Genomic DNA, 25,974 nt, shown 5'->3' with positions numbered 1-25,974 from the left:
AATTTGTGTGGTAGTTTGAACATTCTTTGGCATTGCCTTTCTTTGGGTTTGGAATGAAAACTGACCTTCTCCAGTCTTGTGGCCACTGCCGAGTTTTCCAAATTTGCTGGCATATTGAGTGCAGCACTTTCACAGCGTCATCTTTTAGGATTTGAAATAGCTCAATTGGAATTCCATCACCTCCACTAGCTTTGTTCGTAGTGATGCTTTCTAAGGCCCACTTGACTTCACATTCCAGGATGTCTGTCTCTAGGTCAGTGATCACACCATCTTGATTATCTGGATCTTGAAGATCTTTTTTGTATAGTTCTTCTGTGTATTCTTGCCACGTCTTCTTAATATCTTCTCCTTCTGTTAGGTCCATACCATTTCTGTCCTTTATCGAGCCCATCTTTGCATGAAATGTTCCCTTGCTATCTCTAATTTTCTTGAAGAGAACTTTAGTCTTTCCCATTTTATTGTTTTCCTCTATTTCTTTGCGTTGATCACTGAGGAAGGCTTTCTTACCTCTCTGTGCTATTGTTTGGAACTCTGCATTCAAATGGGTATATTTTTCCTTTTCTCCTTTGCTTTTCCCTTCTCTTCTTTTCTTAAGAGCTGGTATTTAATGGAATGGTCAGAGTTAGGGAGAGAGGGAAATGCTCAGGTTGATTCCCAGATTTCTGGCTTAAGAAATCTGCTGGTATTGTTTGTTCACCAAGATGAAAGAACAGAAGGATGGAATAACCAGTTTGGGGACTGGGTAGGAGGTGGGAAAGTAAGTGCCACTGTGTGATGATATAGTCTGGATCATGCAAGAGGACATAGCCACAGGACATCAGAAATATGGATTAAAATGTCTTTAGAAGGTCAAAGACATGAGAGGACCAGTGAAGTTGGTGGGCAAGTATAACCTGGAACATGATTAAAAATATATGCTTCTCAGCTCTCTCTGGAAATGATCATTCAGGAGGAATATAAGAATCTGTTTTACAATGCTTTTGATGCCTCACCAGCATTTTACTTTAGCACAACTTCTATGAACAATGCCCAGTGGGCTGACTGCATAAGATGTGTCTCAATGACCCCAAAATTTACCACGTGCCTCAGATACTGAATATTTCCTTTTGTGAAATATACTCAATCATATATATTTATATATATTTGAAATCAAGAAAGGTTTTATTCTTTATTTTTGTTATAGAATTTATTTCATAGGGTTTATATAGTATTCATTTCAATATAGATATCACTGTTTTGGGTTACAGAGAGATAGCAAATCTGTCTAGAAAACTTTACTTATTAAATTTAAAAATGATAAAACAGGTATTTCTATTTAAATTCCTGTTCACTGCCATTAAATTTTATTATTTCTTGAACCTCCTTTAGAAAGTTTAAATGGTTTGTTGAAAGCTAGAACCTTACCTCCAATGTTCTGCATTGTAATGGAGATAAAAGCTCCGATTTTCCCAGGCCATCCAAATGCCTTTTCACCTAGTTTTTCATAAATTAAAGACCCTATAATCAGAAATGAAAAGAACCTTGTTAAGAAACTGCTTTAGTGATGAAGATATTTCTATAATATAATTCTGCACTGGAGCCTCAAACATGTAAATAACAGCATATAGAAATCACAGATCTCGACAGAAAAATGTCGAATTTTTCATTCGATAAAACAAAGCTGGTTATTTCTGTGGGCTTGGAATTCTAAAGATGTTTATGACTGCACCATAAAGTCAGTTTAAAATTTTGAGCATAAATAGTTAAATATGAGAGCTTCTATAATTGTATGTTAGATATTATTCATTTATTATGGTAAAAAAAAAAAGAAGAAATCACAGATCTCAGGTTCAGTCCCTGGGTTAGGAAGATCCCCTGGAAAAGAACTAGTAAACTGCTCCAGTATTTTTGCCTGGAAAATTCCATGGACAGAGAAGCCTAGGGGGCTATAGTTCATGGGGTCACAAAGAGTCAGACACGACTGAGCACGAGCACCTAAATGACCTAAGTGACCACCTATAGAAATCATAAACCCCAAATACACAATCTCAAAAGCCATTACAAAATACGGTGTATGTTCTCCAAACAAGGAGTGATGGCTTCATTCACTTTGGCTCCATGCAGCAAGTTAGAACTGTTACTTCCATCATCCACCAAAAGCCTTTTTCTGTATTTGGCTTGAACCTGAGCAGGCTGACTTTCACTTTCACTTGATTTTTCACTTGCCTAGATAACTAAGAACACGGAGAGGCCATGTGATTGGGATTAGAAGAAAATTAACTGTAAAATTGATTAACACCATCTTATAGGTATGGAGCTAGAGACTGAAGTGCCTTTAACCAGAATCAAAATGGCATGTCTGGTGTCTAAGGAGTAGCATACCTCCTTCTTTGGCAGTCTTTAATAAAAGATGAACTGAATAAAGAGATAGGACCGCCACGGCAAGCAGCATGATTCTGTGAAAGGAATAGAAAGGAGACAATAAGATTTATGTAAAAAATAAGACATAATAATACATGATGTTACAATACATTATTACACTGGTCTTTTCAATCATTAACTTTCCAACAATATGTGGATTTGGGGAAGCTGGAAAATTCTTTTTCAGAATGTCACAAATACTCTTTAATGCTTCAGAACTGGATTGGCTTTATTTTATGGGTCAAAATGTACTACTGGAAGTCCCTAACCCACCTTTTTTAGTGTGTTACTACTAACAATAGTAGAATCTAGTTTAAAATTTGGATGCTAAGGTACAGCAAAATTAGCAAATACTATATATACTTACTCAGTATAAGGGGCATATGTATATGTATATCATATTTGCATGATATTCTCATGAATATTTATAATTGAAGGGCTATTCAATGACCTGACTAAACATTCATCTAAAATCTAGAAACAGAGAAGCCAAAGCAAACTCTGAGTTCCATTACTACTGTCTGTGCATTATATGAGAGTGGTCAGAGGTGTGAACCAGAGGGTCTGGCAAATGCCTGTATAATAGAAAAAACAGAAAAAGGTAAGTCTAGGCTACAGGAAAACCTTTGTTGTACTCAGAAAAGAATCGTTTCTGGTTCAGGGCCCTCCACATGTTCACAGGCATATATGGTTTCTTTATGTATTCAGTGATCAGTGCTTTCCAAAAACAAGAACTGAACAGCAAAAATCGAGTGTAGATAGAAGCAATTATATAATAAATTAAGGAATAATAGTAATCTTTACCTGAAACTGAAAAAAAAAATCTTATTCTGTGTCTGTTTCCTATGATGAGAGCACACTAAACATTCTCTCCACAACTGATCTAATTCTTTGGTAATTCCTAGGAAAGTTAAGTTTGCAAACATAGATTTAGACAATGAGGTACAAATATTCTAACAATTCTAGCTCTATTGTGCTCTTATTTATCACAAAATATGTTCGCCAGAACTGTCTAATCAATGTCTTATTAATCTGTTGTTCCATACAGCTTATGAATTGACCTGTTTTTAAGAATTATGCAATTCAGATTACATAATTTTATTCCCTGGAAAAATGATGAGAATACTCTATATTCTAAACATATACTTGCTTTGGTAGAAAATACTAAAAGTAAACACCAATGAAATCCTGTGTCACTTGTTGGGAATTAAGGGAAATTGCTGAATCCATTTTGGGCTACTTGGATACACAAAACACATCTCATGATCTCTAACGATTTAATTGCTTCGGCCAAATTAATCTGGTAAATGTTTACAGGCCTAAAATGAGGCTCTCAGTTTTAAAAGTGGAATATTCTCCTCCCATGAAGATGATCTGCAGCTCTAGAATTGGAGAAAGTATCTCTTACTTCTAACTCATCAGTGATCTAGGAAAATTTCCTAATTATTTTAATGGTATGTGTAATTAGTACAGAGAAGGCAGTCTGTTTGTTTCAAAGGCAGAGTATATTACAAAAGTATACAACTACATATATGACTATACTTCTGGTCATTAAGAATCTGAGAATTTTTTAAAACTACTTTATTTCAAACATGGCTTAGAAAGGTAAAGGTGACATAAAAACCCATTCAGCTAAAAACTATAATCTAACAGTTCAATCAAAGCACTGACACAATATCAATATTTATAGTCCAGCCTGATCCTTAGCCCCCAAATAGCTATGTGGTTACCTAATCATATGTGATGTTTGGAACATAAATAGCATATATTTATAATATAAATGTTACATTCTTAGACAGTTATTCAAGACTCCAGCATTGCATTAGGGATTGTGATCTACATTCACACTGATGCCTAACTTTATTCTTGTGAAGTATTTCACTGCTGCCAACTGTGTCTTTGAAAATACCAGGCTGCACATAATGACAAATGTCTGTGGCTGTCTGTCACAAGTGGTCTCCACCCTCCAGGTTGGCTCTGTGATGCTGCTGCCACCAGGCAGCATTTGACCAAGTTTGGATAAAGCGCATTGGTTTAGGAATAAACTTTGGCCACTATGCAAAAGTTCCCCATGCCAAGCATTGTTACTAGGTCTTGGTGATACAAACAAGAGGTGAATAAAAACAGGATTGAGCCATCTCCAAAGGCTTAATGCTTTGGAGACGACAGTCTAGCCAGGGAGAGAGCCATTAAACAAATGAATCAGACAACTGCACTAAAATACTAACACTGTGATGAGACTATAAGGTGGTTTGTCCCAGTCATGGAGACTGGAGGAAGGCATAACTGAGGTGTGGCTGAACTGAGTTATGGGGAGTTAACTAGATGTAGAGGAAAGGGAAGACAGTTCCAAGATTATGTGCAAAGGCCCTGTGGTAAGAGGGGATGGCACCTTTAAGGGATGGAGAGCAGACCACTGTGCCCATTGTATCTGGCATACAGAGCAACAGATGATGGGACTTGAGATGGGATCAAGGCACACAGGACCCTGCAGGTCCGGTTTGGGAAGGGATGTTTTTCCTGAGTGTCATAAAGTCAGATTTGCTACTGGGAAAGATCTTTTAAACTATTAAACACCATATTACTTTACGATGAATAATTTTGGACTGGTAGGGCTGTTCTAGCGCTTTGGGGGAAGGGGGTTCAAACATAAACTTTCTGCCATTTGAATAGAGATGGCTGGTTGAACAAGTACCAGGATTAGACTGCTCTGATTATTTCTCATTGCTGTTTTGTTTCAAAAAGAGAGAGAATATGCTAGTACTTTCTCAAATGATTCTTATTCACAAAGATCAAATTTTGTTAATTGAAAGAGCACCAGGTATGCACAGGCTTTAAACTGAGTGTAGATACGACCAGGCACTTACATGAAAAGTATGATCCCTGTGTTGGCCATGGCATAGGACAGGCCCAGGATTCCACTGCCCATGATGGCATTACTCAGGTTGAATGAAGACATTCCAAAGGAGGTGGTCCCAGGATGCTTGAAGAAAAAGGGATGCATGATAAGCAAATACCCACCAAAGGATGAACCTTTTTTGGATTATTCTTATCCTATATCATCTTTTTTTGGAAGAGACTACCACCAAAAATTGAAGATTAAAGTTAAATCACAGCAAATAAAACCATGACTCAACTTCAGTAAAAGCATGTAATTTTCAGTGGAATGTGGTACTTGATTTCAGCAGAGGTCTCGGTAAAAATAAAAAATACAGGTTGAGTAATAGAAAGAAGGGAAAACATGTACGACTGCAGATCACATTTGAGTTAGAATGATTTCTCCAAAAAACAAATAAATTTCATAAATGATTTATGCAGCCATATGGCGAACAGGAAAAACAAGCCCTTATTCCAGTAAGGGCCTGAATAAACAGAGAATGTGCTGATCAAGGCTTGGAAAATTTCAGTCACATTGCTTTCCTGCAGAGACCCAGGTAGATCAGACATCCTCAAGTCCTGTTTACTGCCGGAAAGCAGAGAATCACTTACATGTTCATCGTCATAATCTGCCAACTTCTTTTTCCCCAAAAATCCATTTGTCAGGAATTTCTGACTTTCAGCATCTTCATTAGTAAACTGACTGAACATACATACAAAGGAAAAGAAGACAGTAGAAACAGCTAGTGAATGCTCCGATTTGTATTAATGTTTCCGGTGATCTAAGTCACTGAATCAGGGGAGGAAAACAAGGCATTAAAGCTTTTATTTTTCTCTTCTCCTCTTCATACTAGTGTTCCTTCCAGAAAAAAGGACTGAGCCCTATTTATGAGTATACTTTGGGAGGGAGGGGGAAAGCTCTGAAGGAAGAAAATATTTTTTAGTTGAAATCTTTTTAAAGCCACATTTTTCCTCCCACATTGACTATGCAAAAAATAGAATAATTAGAGCTAATTCCCTTTCTCTCCCAAAGAAAGGGGACAGAGCAGTGACTGCGTTTTCTCAACTGTTAATACACCATGACCACAGGATCTTACTAATTCAATAAGTATTTATTAAGTGCTTTGGCACTGTGATCTCATCTCTCTTCATGCTAAACTGTCCTCATAAGGGAAACTTCCATGTCTGATATGAAGCAACTATGGCTCAGAAGAGTAAGACAGCATGTCCAGCCCCACCAGATCCCGAGTCTAGGGTCTCCTACAGCACCATGCAACCCTAGACGGAGCCCTTAGCTGGCATTTTCCTCTTTTTTGATTCCACGTTTAATATGCATATCTCTTGCTGGAAAGGAGTTCAAGGGTAGCTCTGTGCTGTGTTTGGTTGTGTGCAAGAATGTGTATCTTAATTACACTGAAAATGTACTTAGTTGTGTTAGACAATTAATGAATGAAACTAAGAAAACCTTTTAAAGAAACCAAATGAATTAGCAGAAGAGTTGAGAGGGCTGTAAGATGCAGGATTAAAGAGCAGGACTTTAAGACATCACTGTCCACACAGAGCAGGTGGCTCAGTCAGTAAAGAATCTGCCTGGAATGCAGGAGATGTGGGTTCAACCCTGGGTCGGGAAGATCCCCTGGAAAAGGGCGTGGCAACTTCAGTATTCTTGTGGGGAGAATCCCAAGGACTGAGCAGCCTGGCAGGCTATAGTCCATAGGGTCACAAAGAGTCAGATATGACTGAAGAGACTGAGCAAGCACAAATCCACTAAACACTGTGATAGTGGTCTACTTGGTCCAGGCTGGAAGCTGCACATCCCACGACAGCACTGGTTGGCAACTGAAGCTGTATGCCAGAGATATGAAGGATATGAGGATATGAAGATTTGAGGATATGAAGCTAGTACCAGTCATGTTTCTGAACGTTTGACTAATAAGTTCAGCTGCCACCACTGCATTTTGATACTGGAAAATGTCACAGAGGCTTTTGATTATAGGAAATGTTCAAATATGCATGCTTTTTAAAAGTGCTTCATTATTAGATAAATTACAACTTTTAAGGCATTTCTTGCATGAGAGAGTAAGGTAAAATGATTGGAGTGTTTTTTTAAATAACCCTTAGAAATAAAAAAGGTAAAATAATTATTATAGATCTGTGCAAATTATCTCTTAGAAGTTAAGCCTGAAAATATCTTATGAGAAAGAGGGACAATAAGGCTACTTTTTGAGAACAGAGAACAATATAAAGTGCAGATAGAACTAGACAGATCACGAAGACAAAATCACAAAGTTTTACGTGCTTTTCTAAAACCCAGGAAGTGGCTTTTCTTCAACCATGTGGTGTACAAGTTAGGAATATTCCCTGTCATTTTTCTCCTATCTCTTGAAGGAAGAATAAGGCCCTCAGAGGCTATCTTCCTCCATCTCTGTACTCCTTCCTCCCTTTTCTGCTTTATTTTAATAGTCTGTAGTTAATATACTTGCTATGTGGAGACTGGTACATAATGTTCATAGCTGGAAACGGAAAAGATAAGATGAAACAGAGCCCCAAATGGGCCTAATGATAATAAAAACAAAGGTTTCATCTAGATTTAAACTCTGGAATATCCAACATTCTATTTTTAACCTCAATCAATAAGCTAGAATCCTTTAGCCCATGAGTAATTTTAAAGTTTTAAATGTAAAAGTAAATAGACTTTCTCTTTTGAGGCATTTGCATGTTCTTATTTTGACATGAGATGAATTGTAGTCATAAAACATGTCAAGATTGTATAAAATATATGAGAAATGTCCCCAGCATCTTCAGTGATTTAATATCAAGCCCAGCATATATTGAAAACATAAGTATAATGATTCCAAATAAATGTATTATGTTGAATTTCCCCCAAAATTTACATTTAAGAGATCAAACCAAACATAAATAAACCCATCTTTTTAAAATGATCATAAAATTGCAAAATAATGACCCAGTAGAGACAGGACTTACAAGCTAAGTCCTTGTAAGTGTTCCAGAACACACTGTCTGAAGCTGACAAAAGCATTCTTGCTCTTTTCATGCTGGCTTTCAGAGGACCAAATCTAATGACTCTGTAGGACTCTTCTTAGGACCCTGTCCCTTTCAGCTCTGGCACTTCCACAGAGCTCATATCTGTATGCACCTTTCTCAGAAACAAAAGAGCCCTTGGATTTGATCAATTTCCTGAGTAACAAAGTGCAGGGGAAAAAACAACAGTTCACTGAGTATCATCTATCTCAAAGGCACTCATTTAATCCTCAGCAAAGTAGGTGTTGGTTTGCCATTTTGCATTTTCCACTGAAGCTCAAAGAAGATAAATACCTTCTCCAAAGTCAGATGACTCCTCTGCTGATTCCAAAGCCCTGGTTCTACCATGCTGTGCCTCCTCAAGAGTAAGTCAGAAAGAGAAAGACAAATATTGTATACGAACATACATATGGAATCTGGGCTTCCCATGTGGTACTAGTGGTAAAGAACCCACCTCTCAATGCAGGAGACACAGGAGACCTGGGTTTGATCCCTGGGTCGTGAGGATCCCCTGGAGGAGGGCACAGCAACCCATTCCAGTATTCCTGCCTGGAGAATCCCATGAACAGAGGAGCCTGGTGGGCTATAGTCCATAGGGTCACAAAGAGTCAGACATGACTGAAGTGACTTAGTATGCACGCACATATGGAATTTAGAAAGATAATACTGATGAGCCTACTTGTTAGAGAACAAAGGAGACACAGACATAAAGAACAGAGTTTTGGACACAGTGCAGGAAGGAGAGTGTGAGATGAACGGAGAGAGTATCACTGAAACCTATATATTACCATATATAAAATAGACGGCCAGTGGGAATTTGCTGTATGACACAGGTAACCCAAAGCCGGTGTTCTGTGACAACCCAGAGGGATGGGATGGGGAGGGAGGTGGGAAGGGTTTCAAGAGGGAGGGGACATATGTATACCCAGGGCTGATTCATATTGATGTATGGCAGAAACAACCATGATATTGTAAAGTACCTTCTAATTAAAAAATTTTAAATATATTATGCTGAAAAAAAAGAGTCACCCAACCTACAAAGAGTCATGTTGACATCTCCATGGCCTCTCTTATCCAACAACACTAATGTTTACTGGGCTGGCTTCCTGGAGGAAGAACAGTGCTTCCTCCTGACACCCTTCCTGGGTGTTGTGAATGCAATAAGACATCCTGATTTGAGGATAATATTCTCTACTCCAGACCTAGATTTAATAAAAAATTCACTTCTGAATATCTTAAATCATGAATAATTGGTGTTATGTAATATTTTATAAGAAGTTACTAAACTTATTAAATAACAGTTGTGCAGCTACTCTGTTCCAGGCAGTGCCATCAACCTGGTGTAGTGGCATCATGAACATCTGGGTAGGGAGAAGGTGCACAGAGCAGGTGATCACTTCTAACTGGGGGATGGCTTCATAGGACATCTGATATTGAGCTGAGTCTTGAAGAAAGAGTGCAGCCAGTAGAGAAAAGGGGGGAAGGTGAGTGGGTAATATTTAAATCAGGGCATTCCAGGCAGACAGAGCAGAGTGAATGAAGGAACAAGAGTTTTAAGTGGCTCAACAAGGCTAGAAGACAGCACATAAACAGGGAACAGGGCAAGGGATGAAGAGGAGAGCTAGGTGAGGGCTAGATCATGAAAGGCCTCATATGCCAAGCAATGTGTAGTATAATCTTTCTCTCATAGCTACTGAGGAAGCACTGAAAGGGTTTACCTCAGGATAGGACATGAGTCCATTTGAAATTGTAAAAGATTACTTTTGCAAGGAATGTGGAGGTCTAGTTGGAAGGGAGTAAATTGTAAGATGGGGACTAATCAGGGCTGTTCTAGTGGATGAGTGACAGATGATGAGGAACAAAAGCAAGATGGCAATAGAATGGATATAGACAAGTGGGTGGACTTGAAACATTAATGAGGTAGAAGCAACTGGATATAGTCAAACATTGTACATGCAGTTCGGCAGAAGGGATGAGTCAACGTTGATACCAAAGGCCCTTTGATTGAGTTGCTGAATGATGCTGATGACTTTCACCAAGATGAAATTGCTAGAAGAAGGGAAAATTTTGAAGGGGATGACAAGAGTTCAATATTAGACACTCACAAGTGTAACTGAATCAAGGAGGCAATTCAGACACATGAGTCATCCAGTAGAGATGTGTAGTAAACAGTTGGATATGATGATCTGAAATCCAGTTGAGAAGTTTAACAGGCTGAAATGTGCCATATGTTCAGTGGGTGAAGCCATGATGGCTGTGAATAAGCTGGCTCAAAGGACACTTTTAGCCAGAGAAGAATCTCAGCAGAACTCTGGAGATGTAGAAACACTTAACAGAGCAGTCAGAAGAAGAGGAACCTGAGAGAATAACCCCAAAGGTAAGAGAAGTGGTGTGTTAATTATAATTTAAATTATTATATATTATTAATAGGAACAAGAACACTGTAACTGCAATTTTAAAGTAATCATACAAAGGACTGACATACAATAATGATATACCAATGTATACTTCAGGATCAGAGAGTTGATGTGTTAACATCAAGATCATTGTTAGCTCTCAAATAGGTAATAAATTCAGTTCTTCCCAACAAAAGTTTTGTTTTCCATGTCCATAAACCTCTCATTTTTCCATGGAGCCTGATCATTTTAACCCCATACCTGCTCATTGCTGCCTTTTCTAAATTTCCCATCCCGGTGTAGCTATCTTGAATACTTTCTCCACTGATGCTCTCATCATCAGGCTCGATGTTGACATTGCTCAGTTCCATGGGATCCATTTGAGTTGTCAGCGCTTTCTTGTCCACACACAAGCTCCTTCAGTGTAAACAAGATACTGTACCTTCAGCTTGAGGCTCTTCTACTTGGTGTTATTATGTTCAGAACACTCTGTTCTGCAAACAGAACACAGAATAAATCTTTATAAATTTCTTTAAATTAGATCAATAAGTCCAAACCACCTACTTGTGTGTGTTCTCTGTAAAAACATGAAAAGTAAATAAATTCCTGAAAAATTCACAAAGTATGTCTCCAAAGTTTCCATTACCCAATACAAAAAAAAAAAGAAAGAAAGTGAAAGAGAAAAAGGGAAATTCTTAATAAATTGCCAAATTAGCTGGTATTTATAGAATGTTTTTTCCATGGCAGGGGCTTTAATAGTCACTGTAGGAAGAAAAAAATAAATCTTAAGACATGGTAGCAGTCTTCAAGAAATTTTAGGTATTTGTTAGCAAATTGTATTACTTAAATGGGTGACAGTGGTAACCTATTGATAAAGAAAGATCTGCCAAGGTAGAATCTACCAGTGTCTCCACCAACAGTAACACAGAAAATGACTGTGTTAATTTTTCTTTAATCTGTTAATCGGGCATGAAAGAATTAACCATCAAAATACTTAACAGGCAACACAAGGTAGTGTCAGGCTCAGGGAGCCCCTTTTCAGGCACTTGGATCATGAAACCAAAGTTAAGAACAGTAACAAAAGTAAGTACAAGTTTATCTTTGAATCAGCCTCAGTCACCATCTATGCAAAGTTGAAATGCATTTTAACAAGAAAGGGATCGAGCTTTTAGGCTTTGCTCTGCCTTTAATTCACTGGATCTCAGCACATTTAACTTTTTTTAACCTCATTTTCCTCAATTAAGTGAAAAGGGGTGGACTGCTACTTTGCAAAAAAATTGCTACAAATCCATTAATGTTAATATTCTGAAATTTAATTTTTACCATTAGTTTCATTCAATTCTTATTGAATCAATATATTGGGCAAAATACTATCACTCTTGGAAGGTGTGGTTCTGAAACATACACTACCATTTGGTAAGGAAATCCTGAGCAGAGAAACTAACATAAAAATTGCTCCAGTATGCTCAACATCACTCATTATCAGAGAAATGCAAATCAAAACCACTATGAGGTACCATTTCACACCAGTCAGAATGGCTGAGATCCAAAAGTCTACAAATAATAAATGTTGGAGAGGGTGTGGAGAAAAGGGAACCCTCTTACACTGTTGGTGGGAATGCAAACTAGTACAGCCACTATGGAGAACAGTGTGGAGATTCCTTAAAAAACTGGAAATAGAACTGCCTTATGATCCAGCAATCCCACTGCTAGGCATACACACTGAGGAAACCAGAAGGGAAAGAGACACATGTACCCCAATGTTCATCGCAGCGCTGTTTATAATAGCCAAGACATGGAAGCAACCTAGATGTCCATCAGCAGATGAATGGATAAGAAAGCTGTGGTACATATACACAATGGAGTATTACTCAGCCATTAAAAAGAATACATTTGAATCAGTTCTAATGAGGTGGATGAAACTGGAGCCTATTATACAGAGTGAAGTAAGCCAGAAGGAAAAACATCAATACAGTATACTAACGCATATATATGGAATTTAGAAAGATGGTAACAATAACCCGGTGTACAAGACAGCAAAAGAGACACTGATGTATCGAACAGTCTTATGGACTCTGTGGGAGAGGGAGAGGGTGGGAAGATTTGGGAGAATGACATTGAAACATGTAAAATATCATGTAAGAAATGAGTTGCCAGTCCAGGTTCAATGCATGATACTGGATGCTTGGGGCTAGTGCACTGGGACGACCCAGAGGGATGGTATGGGGAGGGAGGAGGGAGGAGGGTTCAGGATGGGGAACACATGTATACCTGTGGCGGATTCATTTTGATATTTGGCAAAACTAATACAATTATGTAAAGTTTAAAAATAAAATCAATCAATGCAAAAAAAAAAAATTGCTCCAGTATGCATGGAATCCATAAATTCCCTGGCAAGTAAGAAACAGGTACACGAGAATGACTCCATAAATCCAGTGCTGCAGCAGCCCATCTGTGGAGGACAACCCTTGATCAAGACGATTTCATACTCCAAATCACAAAAGTTGCAAATTACATACGGAAACTGAAACTCACTAGGAGAGTCAGTGGGCACAAGAAGTAATAATTCACACCTGAGTGACTACAAACTGCAAAGTAATTTAAAACGGACTTTATGATAAAAGAAAAAATAAAATGGACTATAAAATTAGTATAATAAAAAGTAATAATAGATTTGAAATAAGAAATAACATCAACAGATTATGAACACAATACAAGATCAGACTGGTTTGAGAAAAAGGCAAAAAGAATTCTAAAAATAAAATATATAATCAAATTAAAAAAAAAAAAAACTCAGCTGGAGGGAGAGTAATGAAACTGGAAGATAGATAGGTGGAAATCACTCAAATTATACCACAAAGAAAGAAAGAAAAATATGAAGTTAAGAGACATGGGGAAGAAAAACAGAGGTAAAAAGTTAAACATGTCTGAATAGTTATTCTAATATGAAAGAATTGTGAGATGAGAGACAAAAAGGACAAAGAATTGTTGAGAACTCAAGGAAGAGAGGAGTTCTCAGGATTCAAAAACACCACACAGTACTTCCAGCAGGAGGAAGAAAAATGAATATTTTCATTAATAAAAGGTAGTGTAAGTGTATAACATCAAAGATAAAGAGAGAAATCTTAGAAGCACCAGAGAGAAGCATACAATTAAAAAAAGTAGAAACTTGTATTAACTGAGTACACACTTGTCTCAACATCCCACAGTATCCCAGAGTATCGGTTTCACTTCCCAATAGCAATCACTAATGACAGCTGCTGTTTTTACTTCTTCATTTACAGTTAGTCATTCTAAACTATTCACTAAAACCTCGATGACTTGGTTTATCAACTCTAAACTGACACTTAGGAAAGATAAGGAAATTAACATACTTCTTTCTATACTCCTAATTGCTTCCTCCACACTCCTAATTGTTTCAGCTCATGAAATACTTCTACAATGCTGAGATTCATGATAATGTCATCTATTCTGTAAAACAAATCTCTCATAATTTACCTAAAAAATCAGCATTTACAACATTGCTGTGCTATAATTTACAACATTCAGTTCAGTTCAGTCTCTCAGTCGTGTCCGACTCTTTGTGACCCCATGAATTGCAGCACGCCAGGCCTCCCTGTCCATCACCATCTCCCGGAGTTCACTTAAACTCAAGTCCATTGAGTTGGTGATGCCATCCAGCCATCTCATCCTCTGTCGTCCCCTTCTCCTCCTGCTCCCAATCCCTCCCAGCATCATAGTCTTTTCCAATGAGTCAACTCTTCACACGAGGTGGCCAAAGTACTGGAGTTTCAGCCTTAGCATCATTCCTTCCAAAGAACACCCAGGACTGATCTCCTTTAGGATGGACCGGTTGGATCTCCTTGCAGTCCAAGGGACTCTCAAGAGTCTTCCCCAACACCACAGTCCAAAAGCATCAATTCTTCAGCATTCAGCTTTCTTCACAGTCCAACTCTCACATCCATACATGACCACTGGAAAAACCATAGCCTTGACTAGACGGACCTTTGTTGGCAACACGCAGCAGTGGCCATAGGACTGGAAAAGGTCAGTTTTCATTCCAATCCCAAAGAAAGGCAATGCCAAAGAATTTACAACATTACAATTGTGTAAATAGTATGCCCAAAGAACCAAGTGGTATATTTGACTACATAATAAAGGCAATATAATCCTATACTACTAAAACTTTCACTTCCCAGGTGGCGCTAGTAGTGAAGAACCTGCCTGCCAGTGCAGGGGACATAAGAGACATAGGTTCAATCCGTGGATTGGGAAGATCCCCTGGAGAAGAGCGTGGCAACCCACTCTAGTATTCTTGCCTGGAGAATCCCATGCACAGAGGAGCCTGGTGGCCTACAATCCATGGGGTCGCAAAGAGTCAGACACGACTAAAATGACTTAGCAGGCATGCACTAGAATTTTGGAAGCAAATTATCCACACTCTTTTTACTTTCTGAAGGGCTTCCTCCTCCCTCTTCTGGGTCTTATTCAGCTGCCCATGTTTCTTGAATACCAAGCTATCTCCTTTCTTCAATTCATTTTGCATTGTGCTGAAATACTCCCTTGAATAACTTTTTCACACAATAGGTTCAGAAATAGAATTTCTGAGCTGTTTCATGTTGGAAAATGTCTTTACTTTATTCTCAAACTTTTTTGATTGTTTGAATTCTAGATTCAAAATCATTTTCCTTTACAAGGTTGAAAACCTTTGTCTCTTGACTTCCAGCTTCCTCTGATGAATCAGATTTTCATCTCTTTGGTTTTTTGTTTTTTGTTTTTTTCCCTTCTGAACGGTTTTAGAATTTTCCTCCTTAACAAAATCTGAAATTTCTCCAGGATGTAACTAGATATGAGTCGTTTTAAAGATTCATCTTAATCCACACGTGAAGAGCCCATTCACTTAAGAGACTTGTATCTTTCTTCTAATAAAAATGTTTTACCATTTTAAAATGTTTCCCTTCCTTTGAAACTTGTATTAGTCATGTACTGGTCCTCTTTATCTCTATTGCCAAGATTTTCTCTTTATTTCCCATTTTGTTACTCAATGTTCAGGGATAGTTCCTCAATTTCCAGAAAAACAGATTTGATTTTCAGCTGTGTAACACTGTGATATAATAATACATATACATTTGGTCTTCATTCCCATTTCTGGCACAAAGCTCCAAATGTAATTATATAACTAATATTTCTGTTTTGTACCCAGTTCCTGAAATAGTTCTGGAATGATAAAGATGTTTTTGTTGTTGTTGTTGCTATTCATACCAAGACCCTTTTAACCACACCTGAGTTTATGATGATGAAGTGGCTTTTGTAAAGCCCTTGGGATGGAGGCTGGTTGCTAGGGGAACCAACCAATTGATTAGAGAGCTGGAACTTCCAACCCTACTTCCAATCAACTGAGAGAGGAGAGAGGGTGTGGGCTGAGTCAATCACATATGGCCAATTATTTAGTCATGTCTAGATATGGATGGAGGAGCCTAGTAGGCTGCAGTCCATGGGGTTGCGAAGAGTCGGACAGGACTGAGTGACTTCACTTTCACTTTTCACTTTCATGCATTGGAGAAGGAAATGGCAGCCCACTCCAGTGTTCTTGCCTGGAGAATCCCAGGGACGGGAGCCTGGTGGGCTGCCGTCTATGGGGTAGACAGAGTTAGACACGACTGAAGCGACTTAGCAGTAGCAGCAGTAGCAGATATTAAACACCCTAACTGAAGGGGTTTGAAGAGCTTCTGGAGTGGTTATCATACAGAGGTGCTGGGAGAGTGGTCCACAAGGAGAGGGCATGAAAGTTCTGAGTCCCTTTCCTCATACTTTGTCCTGTGCATCTCTGCCATCTGGCAGTCCCTGATTATATCCTTTTCTAATAAACCAATAATCTAGTAAGCAAACTGTCTTCCTGAGTTCTGTGAGTGATTCTAGAAAATGATTAAATCTGATTTATAGCTGACTGGTCACAAGTACAGGAGGTCTGAACTTGCCATTGCATCTGAAGTGGAGGCAGTCTTGTAGGGCTGAGCCCTTAATATGTGGGATCTGATGCTAATTCCAGGAAACAGTGCCAGAATTGACTAACTTGCAGGACTCCCTGCTGGTGTGGGAGAATTGGCTGGTATGGGAAAAACTCATACTTTTGGTACCAGAAGAAAGTATTGGGGGTAGAGTAGAAAACCATTGTTTACTTTTAAGCTGTACCGGTTTTCTTTTTCAACCTGCCAGCTAATTATTTTTCACAATCATGTTTTTAATTTCTGATCATTTGTTTATTCTCTTCTTTTTCCATACCATCTCTTTTGTTCATTTTATAGATTCAGTATTTACACAAATCTTTCTAAGACTATTGATTTCAAGTTTCCAAAAGCTCTTGTTGTTCCCTAAATTATGTATTTTTTCCTGGAGTTATTCTGTTTGTTCATCTTGGCTCTTCTCTTCCATTTGCCTGGCTTTCCTGAAATTCTTAATGATCCTAGGTTGTCTGTTCATATTTATGAATGAAGAGTATGTTGGTTAACTTAGAAAGCTAGTACTTGGGGTTTCTCTGAAATCTTACAGGCTCATTCCACTGACGGATTGCTCCCTTGTAGGTATCCTGTAAGAATCTGCCTGCAAATGCAGGAGTTGCAGATTTGATCTCTGAGTGAAGAAGATCCCCTGGAGAAGGGGATGCCTGGGAAATCTCTTGGACAGAGCAGCCTGGCAGGCTGCATTCCACAGGGTTGCAAGAGTTGGACATGACTTAGTGACTAAACAGCAAACAACAGGTCTGGGTAAGTGGCGTCTATGCAGTCAGTCTGTCTGCAGAGCAACTCCAGGACTCCACTCCCAGACATAGCTGGTGCTGTAGACAAGGTTCCTCAGGGAGCAAAACACAATGATGTATATTCCTCTTGGTGGAGCTTCCATTTGCGCTTGTTATCTCTCTTTGCCTGCTGTGGAGGTCTTAATATTTATTATAAAGTCCATTCTTAGGCTCTCTTTACAGACTAGATTGCAGCCTTATTTTTTGACCAAAAGAGGCAACCCAAACAGATGAAGAGTCCAAACCAAAGTTCCTTGGTGAACACTTGGTCATTGGTTGCTCATGAATCGTGCCTCCTCTTTGTGTATATAGACTTAACTTGGAACTCCTACTGGACTGCCTCTGGAAAAAGCCCAATTACCTGGTTGACTCTGGTTCCTTTTCTCTTTCACAGGTGTTCCACCCCTATCTGCTTCCTGGCTTGTAGGAATTCTTAAAACTTCCATTTGTTGCTGATCAGTTCAGTTCAGTCACTCAGTCATGTCTGACTCTCTGCAACCCCATGTACTACATCACTCCAGGCTTTCCCGTCCATCACCAACTCCCGGGGCTTGCTCAAACTCATGTCCATCAAGTCGGTGATGCCATCCAACCATCTCATCCTCTGTCATCCCCTTCTCCTCCTGCCTTCAATCTTTCCCAGCATTAGGGTCTTTTCAAATGAGTCAGTTCTTCGCATCAGGTGGCCAAAGTGTTGGAGTTTCAGTTTCAGCATCAGTCCTTCCAATGAATATTCAGGACTGATTTCCTTTAGGATTAACTGGCTTGATCTCCTTGCAGTCCAAGAGATTCTCAAGAGTCTTCTCCAACACCACAGTTCAAAAACATCAATTCTTCAGCACTCAGCTTTCTGTATAGTTCAACTCTCACATCCATACATGACTACTGGAAAAACCATAGCTTTGACTAGACAAACCTTTGTTGGCAAAGTAATGTCTCTGCTTTTTAATATGCTGTCTAGGTTGGTCATAACTTTTCTTCCAAGGAACAAACTTCTTTTAATTTCATGGCTGCAGTCACCATCTACAGGGATTTGGGAGCCCCGCCAAATAAAGTCTTTCACTGTTTCCATTAATTCCTCATCTACTTGCCATTAACTGTTGGGACTGGATGCAATGATCTTAGTTTTTTGAATGTTGAGTTTTATTATTTTACAGATCTCTTGTGATTTTGTTCCTTTAAGAAGGATCATTTCATTTGAAGTTTCTTTGCTTGAATTCCTCAAGGATAGGTCCTAAACTCCCCGTGTTTCAATCTACTCCCAAGACTTCATACACCATGGACTCTCTAAATCACAGTTCTGGCCCAGGCCTTCCTTCTGACCTCCAGTTGCATATCTCCAGTGCCCTAATGTATATATATTTGTGTATCTCAAAGGCAGTTCAAATTCAACGTGCCTAAAATCTAACTTGTGACAGTTCCTCCTTCTTCCAGTATTTCCAGTCCAAAGAATATTGTCACCATTTATCCAGATCTTCACATCAGAAATATCAGTCTTCTAATTTTTTATCCTTAACATATACTCCTTTCTAAAGTCTAGTTGATTTTGCAACAATTAAAGTATTTCTCAAATTAGTCCACTTCCTTCTATTGCTTCCACCATTGGTTTTGTCCAAACTTTCTTACATTGTCAATTGCTGCTGCTGCTGCTGCTGCTGCTGCTAAGTCGCTTTAGTCATGTTGGACTCTGTGCGACCCCACAGACAGCAGCCCCCCAGGGTCCCCCGTCCCTGGGATTCTCCAGGCAAGAACACTGGAGTGGGTTGCCATTTCCTTCTCTAATGCATGAAAGTGAAAAGTCAAAGTGAAGTAGCTCAGTCGTATCTGACTCTTAGCGACCCCATGGACTGCAGCCTACCAGGCTCCTCCGTCCACGGGATTTTCCAGGCAAGAGTACTGGAGTGGGGTGCCATTGCCTTCTCCGTTTGTCAATTGCAACAATCATAATTGATACCTTCATCCTTTCTTGCCTACCCTCCCTCTCCTCATCCATTTTCTACAAATAGTCATATTGATCTTTTAAAAACAAAACTTAGATCAAGTTGTTTATTTGCATAAAATCCTGTATTGTCTTCCCTTTACTCTTAGGATAATATATAAAATTCTCCACATGCCCACAAAGTTCCACATTGTCCCTCTACTCCTGATTTCACTCCTTCCACACTCTTCCCACCTCACTGTTCTAGGTATTCTGGCCTCCTTTCAGTTTCTGGGTCTCCCTGAGTTCTCTACCACCTCAGGCCATTTGCCTGATAAGACAGATTGCGTAAAGAATGGCCCCTAATCCTAATTTTGGTCCTGGTCAAGGGACATCTTCTCACCAAAGTTGGAACACAGTTTCACAGCTCATATCTTTAGCTCTGAAGATTCTATTACTGATCTATTTTAAGGGAACAACAGCTAAAAGCACAATTTTAAAAGAATTAGAACATTACAAGAAACTAGATACACTGAGTCATTTGCCTGCTGCACAAAGTAGGTCCTTTGAAGCATTTAGACTACAGCATAATTGCTAAACCTTAACACATGATTAATCAACATGGAAGTGTATAAAGATGGTATTTATTTATTTATTCAACAAATACTGAGAATGAACTATAAGCCAGAAACGATGAAAGATAAAGCACGAATAAGACAGAATCCCTATACCTGATGAATTCTGTTTAGTAGAGAAAATAGATTTTTGAACAAGCTCTTATATTATAATCTTTACTTTTTTCTTTGAATAAATACTTATTAAACTAATCATTGAATCACTCCCTGGAGAGACTAGAAAAGAACAATGCTGTGACTGAAAAATATAATAACATAATACGTGTGTGTGCTCAGTCGCTCAGTCATGTCTGACTCTTCATGACCTCGTGGACTGCAGCCTGGCAGGCTCCTCTGTTCATGGAAAACTCCAGGCAAGAATACTGGAGTGAGTTGCTATTCCCTTCTCCAGGGGATCTTCCTGACCCAGGGATCAAACCTGGGTCTCCTGCATTGCAGGCAGCTTCTTTACTGTCTGAACCACCAGGGGAGCCTTTTTCATAATATAATATATAATATATTAGTTTTCATAGCCATAGATTCTTCTGCTGCTCCCTATCTCAGTACATGGCACTTCATAAGAAGTGCTCACAGTGAAACAGAGCAGGACCCGATAGTCCTTGCCCTCCTCCCCTTGTCCTCTGCCTGCCTTCTGCCTGTGGAAAACCTTAGTTAAAGAATAAGTTTAATCAGAGAAGTGAGAAATGCAGAAACAAAGGAAAACAGTCAAAGGAGACCAAATAATAATAATAATAATAATGTAGCCATTAAGCATAGTCAAGGACCTTCAGTTCTTTCTCAAGGGCTATAGATAATATTCTGAGCCATATCCTGTGAGCTGTCTTACAGATACTCAAACACCAGGTGGAAGAATTAACTAAATAATGACTAGACTGTACCCAAGACACGAATGGCCACAATTCTGAGAACTGGCCAAAAAAAAATGGGAACAAATGGACCCTGGAACTGAAGATTAACTATACCTACAACAACCAAGATAAGACTGACCAGACCACCAAGGATCAATTTGAAGATGACTGTCAGAGCTGACTGTGCTGGTTTTGCACATAGCTCCCTCTGTCTATAAAAGCTCTAATCCCCTGCTCTTCAGGGATGGTGGGGGCGGGGGCAGGGAGTTGGCCTTTGGACAGATGTCCGCCCTCCCCCATTCCATCCCAGTTGCCAGCATCTGAAATAAAGCAAACTTTCCTTTCCACCAACCTGCCTATGTATTGGCTTTTGGGGGGTCAAGCAGCCGGATCCCATACACCTTTCAGTAACAATAGGAGGGATCTGGCTGAACTTCCCAGGTGGTCCAGTGGCTAAGACTCTGTGCTCCCAGTGCAGGGGGGCCTGGGTTCAATCCCTGGTCAGGGAACTGAATCCCACATGCTGCAATCCTGTGTGTCGCAACTAAGACCAAGTGAAGCCAAATAAATAAAATAAATATTAAAAGAAAAAGAGGAATTTGGTTATCATTATAGGTACTTCCCCTTCTCTATACTGTACCCCCTCTCCCATGTTCAATCTATCACCATATCAATCTTTCTTGCAACATTTATTTAAAATTAATTTACTTTTCTCTCCATGACAATTATGTTAATCCAAATGACTACATGTTGAAGAACCCAAAATTATTTTTCTCATTACCTTTCAGAATAAAGTCAAATTTCCTAACATGCTATATAAGGCTCTACATAGCTTAACCCAGACAGAGCTCTTGAGTCCTGCATTGAATCACATGCCCCCCTTACTCACTAGATTCACTGGACTTCTTTCATTTCTTCATTGCCACCTCGAGACCTTTTTGACCTGCTGTTCCCTCTGCCTGGAATTCCCTTCCCCACATTCTTAACAAAGTGTCTCCCACAGTTAACTAAAAGAAACTAAAAATCTTTAAATGCCACACAGTCAGAGGGGCCCCATGTCTAAATTAGATTCTCCCATGGAACATGGTCTCCTCTTTCTTACAAACTCATCACACTTTGAACTTACATTTTTAGTTGTATGACTATTTGATATATATTAATAACTGTCTCCTCTGCTAGGCAAAAAAAATTCATGAAGGTGGGACAAGGTCAGGTTTGTAGACTACACATATTTTCCATTATCTAGCACAGTACCTGGTGACATATTCTTCGAAGACCAAGGCAATTTTATATGACCTCCTTTATAAAGGCAAGTACAATTCTTATTATAGCTTTATAGGTTAACATTTCAAAGTGAAATAGAAATGTTCCCTTCCGGTTCCCAAGAAGAAGAGCAGCTTTGCTGTACAAAGAATGTTCAAAATTCTTTTTTTTTTTTAATTTTATTTTATTTTTAAACTTTACATAATTGTATTAGTTTTGCCAAATATCAAAATGAATCCACCACAGGTATACATGTGTTCCCCATCCTGAACCCTCCTCCCTCCTCCCTCCCCATACCATCCCTCTGGGTAGTCCCAGTGCACTAGCCCCAAGCATCCAGTATCGTGCATAGGACCTGAACTGGCAACTCATTTCTTACATGATATTTTACATGTTTCAATGCCATTCTCCCAAATCTTCCCACCCTCTCCCTCTCCCACAGAGTCCATAAGACTGTTAAAAACCAGATTTGATTTGACAGAACTTTCTATAGTCTAGCCTTTCTCGCTAAAGAAGTTAGGTTTCTCTGCAATAGAGATTTTGCCGAAACAGACTGGATATTTGAGTCCAGTGATCTTCTGCATTGCCATTTTACTTTACTCATTCATTAAGGTGAAAAATCAAAATTTGAAACAAAAGTATTTGGAACACTCTCACCATTTAGAAGTCTTTGTTTCATCATACTTATTACATTATCTGAATGTCCTAAATAGCTGATTCCTTATATTTTTTAGTTATTAAACATTATATATAACATTTCTTTGTAGTATTATTTATAAACATTTATTTTACCTGATAAATGAAAGCACAAAAGGAGCTAAATTTCCCACCATTGCTATTTGTTTTTCATGCCAGTCCAGTTCTGATGAATCTACTCTGAAATCTAGGTTCAGGTAGCAGATTTTACCCTTCGGTTGGATGAGCAGGAAGTTGCTGATCTTACAGCAACTCACTCCAGTATTCTTTCCTAGAAAATCCCATGGACAGAGGAGCCTGGCAGGTTTCAGTTTATGGGGTCACAAGAGTTGGACATGACTTAGTGACTAAACCACCACCAATCACAACTTCTAAAAGCCAAATTATCTTGCATCAAAGGAGCTGATTTAAATCCACATCCAAAATATATTTTGGATAAATGAATATAGATTTGACAATGAAATGAATCTAATATTACCTTTATGTAAAATTCTCTTAAACAATTTCCCCAACAATGTCATTATAATCACATGTTGATACTCAGATGACTCATTAGTCTATGGCATGATTTCTCATAGAAATCAGCTTTCATAAAAGTGTTCACTGTCAGTCTGAAGTACATCTTACAAAAGAAACTGCCAATAATAGCAAAACTGTATTCACTTGACTTGGGCTTCACTGGTGGCTCAGATGGTAAAGAATCTCCCTGCAAAGCAGGAGACCAGGTTTGATCCCTGGGTCAGGAAGATCCACTGGAGAAGACAATGGCTATCCACTCCAGTATGCTTGCTTGGAGAATGCCATGGACAGAGGAGCCTGCTGGGCTATAGTCATTGGAGTCTCAAAGAGTCAGACATGACTGAGTGACTAAGCATGCACACATTCGCTTGACAACTTCGTATTGCTGGTACTAATATTTTAGCATTTTCATTCCCTTCCTCTACTTAGACATAGCTTAGAAATAATATCAAGGGAGAACTGTAAAGTTAAAAGAATTTACCGTATGTTGAAGTCTTGTCCCTTTGCTAAGAATATTACATGTTTGCTAATATAAGAATTAAAGCAGCCTTTTGATGAAGTATAAAGGACTATTCATAAAATCCATATACATTATTTTACTTAAAAATTTTCTAGCTCTGCTCTTAGAAAAAGACATAGATTCTCTAGTCATCTTAAATATTAAGAAATAGCTTAAATTCCTGCATAAATTTTAGTTCCTATTTTCCCAAACAGTAGTTTGTTTCCAGAAGTGCACCTCAATATGTAGCATATTTAATATTACACAGTGAACTCCTTATGCTATCCATGTTAATGTGCAATATTTAATAATCTGTCATAAATTATGGATATACTAAATTCTAAATGTCTATATTCTATATAATAGATACTAGACCACCTGCAGAGGTACTTATTTCCTTCTGAAATAAACTATTTAACTTTTTAAAAGTTAACTCATATATTAAAAATAATAGCTTCCATAACCCTTAAAGCACACTGTATAACATAGTTTAAGAAAAGTCAAGAGTTGAGCTCTCAAAACTACATTTCTCAGCACTTAAATGTTACTGATATAATTCTTAGAAGTAGAAAGACTTTCCAGAAAATCCCAAAACACTATCTAAATATAAATCTGAAAAAATGGCAGATCTTGTCTTGTAAAACAAATGGCTATCTTTTCTAGGAAACATACCTAAATTTTTTTAGTTTGTCAAGAATAAAACTTAGTCAATGAATTGTCCATGAATATGATGTATATCATCGTTTAAAATATTTTTTCACTGAGTTATGAAACAGTTTCATTATCACCTAGACATTTAATTAAAATAATCACCATATGCTCTATAAAAAGCTCAAAATACATTGAGGATTCTCCCACTGTCTGATAAATACATTTGAGGAGTACAGATCTAATTTTTAAATATGATTCCAGCCTTTCTATATCTAAAAGCTTTGCTTATATTCTACTAATCTGTCAGTTTCTTCCAGTAAATTTGCTGTAAAAATACTCCTTCACTAAAATGGTTACCTAAAAACACAAGCTAAGACACAACATTTTTTTTTTTCTTTTGAAAATGAAGCCACCCAAACACTTAGCCTTTCACATCTGCTATAGTGGTATGATGTTCCTTCTTTGAGCAAACTAAGTTTTGGTGGGTGTTTTTGTTTTTAAGATAAAGAAAGTCTTTAATAACACTAAGCGTGTACATCTCAAAGGTTATACTTTTCCCTAAGACAAACTGTGTCAGCTTTTCATTCCAGAGCCTCCTCCCAGGATCTGGGTAAATAATTTCAATATTTGACAGTATATTGAATCGATTTTTTATAAGAAAAGCAATAAATAATCAATACCATAAAAAGAAGAAATGAAGCATTATTTCAACACTGTAAGTTTTCATGTAAAATCAGCTTTACCTTAATTATTTATCCAGTCCTGTGCAGTCTTTCCAAAATTGTTTGGCATAGCAGACCCCTGTTGCAGAGTTGACTTATGTGAAATTTTGGGGACCTAGACAATGATTTAAAGACCAGTGGGAGTGATCTAGGCAAGCCAATCACCACCAACCCCTCACCCCAACACCTCCCTCTGTTCAACTTGCGTCAGCTCTTAAAAAAATAGAGAAGCTAAATCAGTTTACTGTTGTACACTTGGATTAAACACCAGTTACACCAATTTCTGTTTGCTTTTAGAATTTTGGCTTTTATACAACAAAACAGTCACTTACTGAAAGCTTTACCTTGACCGGTATCTTTCTGTATCAAGATTCTACAGCTTGGTTGACTGATAAATCTGAAATGTTAATTTTTCTAGAGGTTTATGAACTGAAGTCAAATTAAAGTAACACCATAATAATGGAATCAGACTGTTTAATGAATTATTACAATCAGAAAGTGTAGAAAGTATTAAATAGCAGAAGAGTTATTTTCTTTGGAATCGTTGATTTTATTCAGAGGAAATGTTATATTAGAATAACAGACACTCGCAACAGCACCAGGTTACTCAAGGTGATGTGAGGCTGGAAAACATAAGCCCCTTCAGACTCTGCTACCATTTCAAAGGTAGTGTGCTGAGTAAGCAAAACATTATTTGGAGTTTTTAGAGAAT

General features: G+C 38.3%; 1 protein-coding gene across 2 annotated transcripts in view; it reads right to left on the bottom strand.

Moving 5' to 3' along the window:
• Positions 1-25,974, bottom strand: part of SLC38A4 (solute carrier family 38 member 4) — an 84,488-nt gene that overhangs the window by 24,382 nt on the left and 34,132 nt on the right. The window contains exons 1-6 of one of the 2 annotated variants that reach the window (XM_086399787.1): positions 25,284-25,394; positions 10,977-11,209; positions 5,890-5,980; positions 5,268-5,383; positions 2,362-2,435; positions 1,405-1,497 (exon numbers count right to left, since the gene is read on the bottom strand). In XM_086399787.1, the coding sequence (XP_086255913.1) occupies positions 1,405-1,497; positions 2,362-2,435; positions 5,268-5,383; positions 5,890-5,980; positions 10,977-11,095 (493 nt within the window). In that variant the 5' untranslated portion in view covers positions 11,096-11,209; positions 25,284-25,394. Of the gene's footprint in view, positions 1-1,404; positions 1,498-2,361; positions 2,436-5,267; positions 5,384-5,889; positions 5,981-10,976; positions 11,210-25,283; positions 25,395-25,974 lie in introns of those variants that run through there. The other variant, XM_086399788.1, reaches the window with a different exon arrangement.

Source organism: Bos grunniens, chromosome 5, assembly GCF_055505025.1.
Source record: "Bos grunniens cultivar Pamir isolate PY7600 chromosome 5, Bosgru_T2T1.0, whole genome shotgun sequence".
NCBI lineage: Eukaryota > Metazoa > Chordata > Mammalia > Artiodactyla > Bovidae > Bos > Bos grunniens.
The sequence above is the reverse complement of the archived record's forward strand: the minus strand, read 5'-3'. Positions and strand labels throughout refer to the sequence as shown.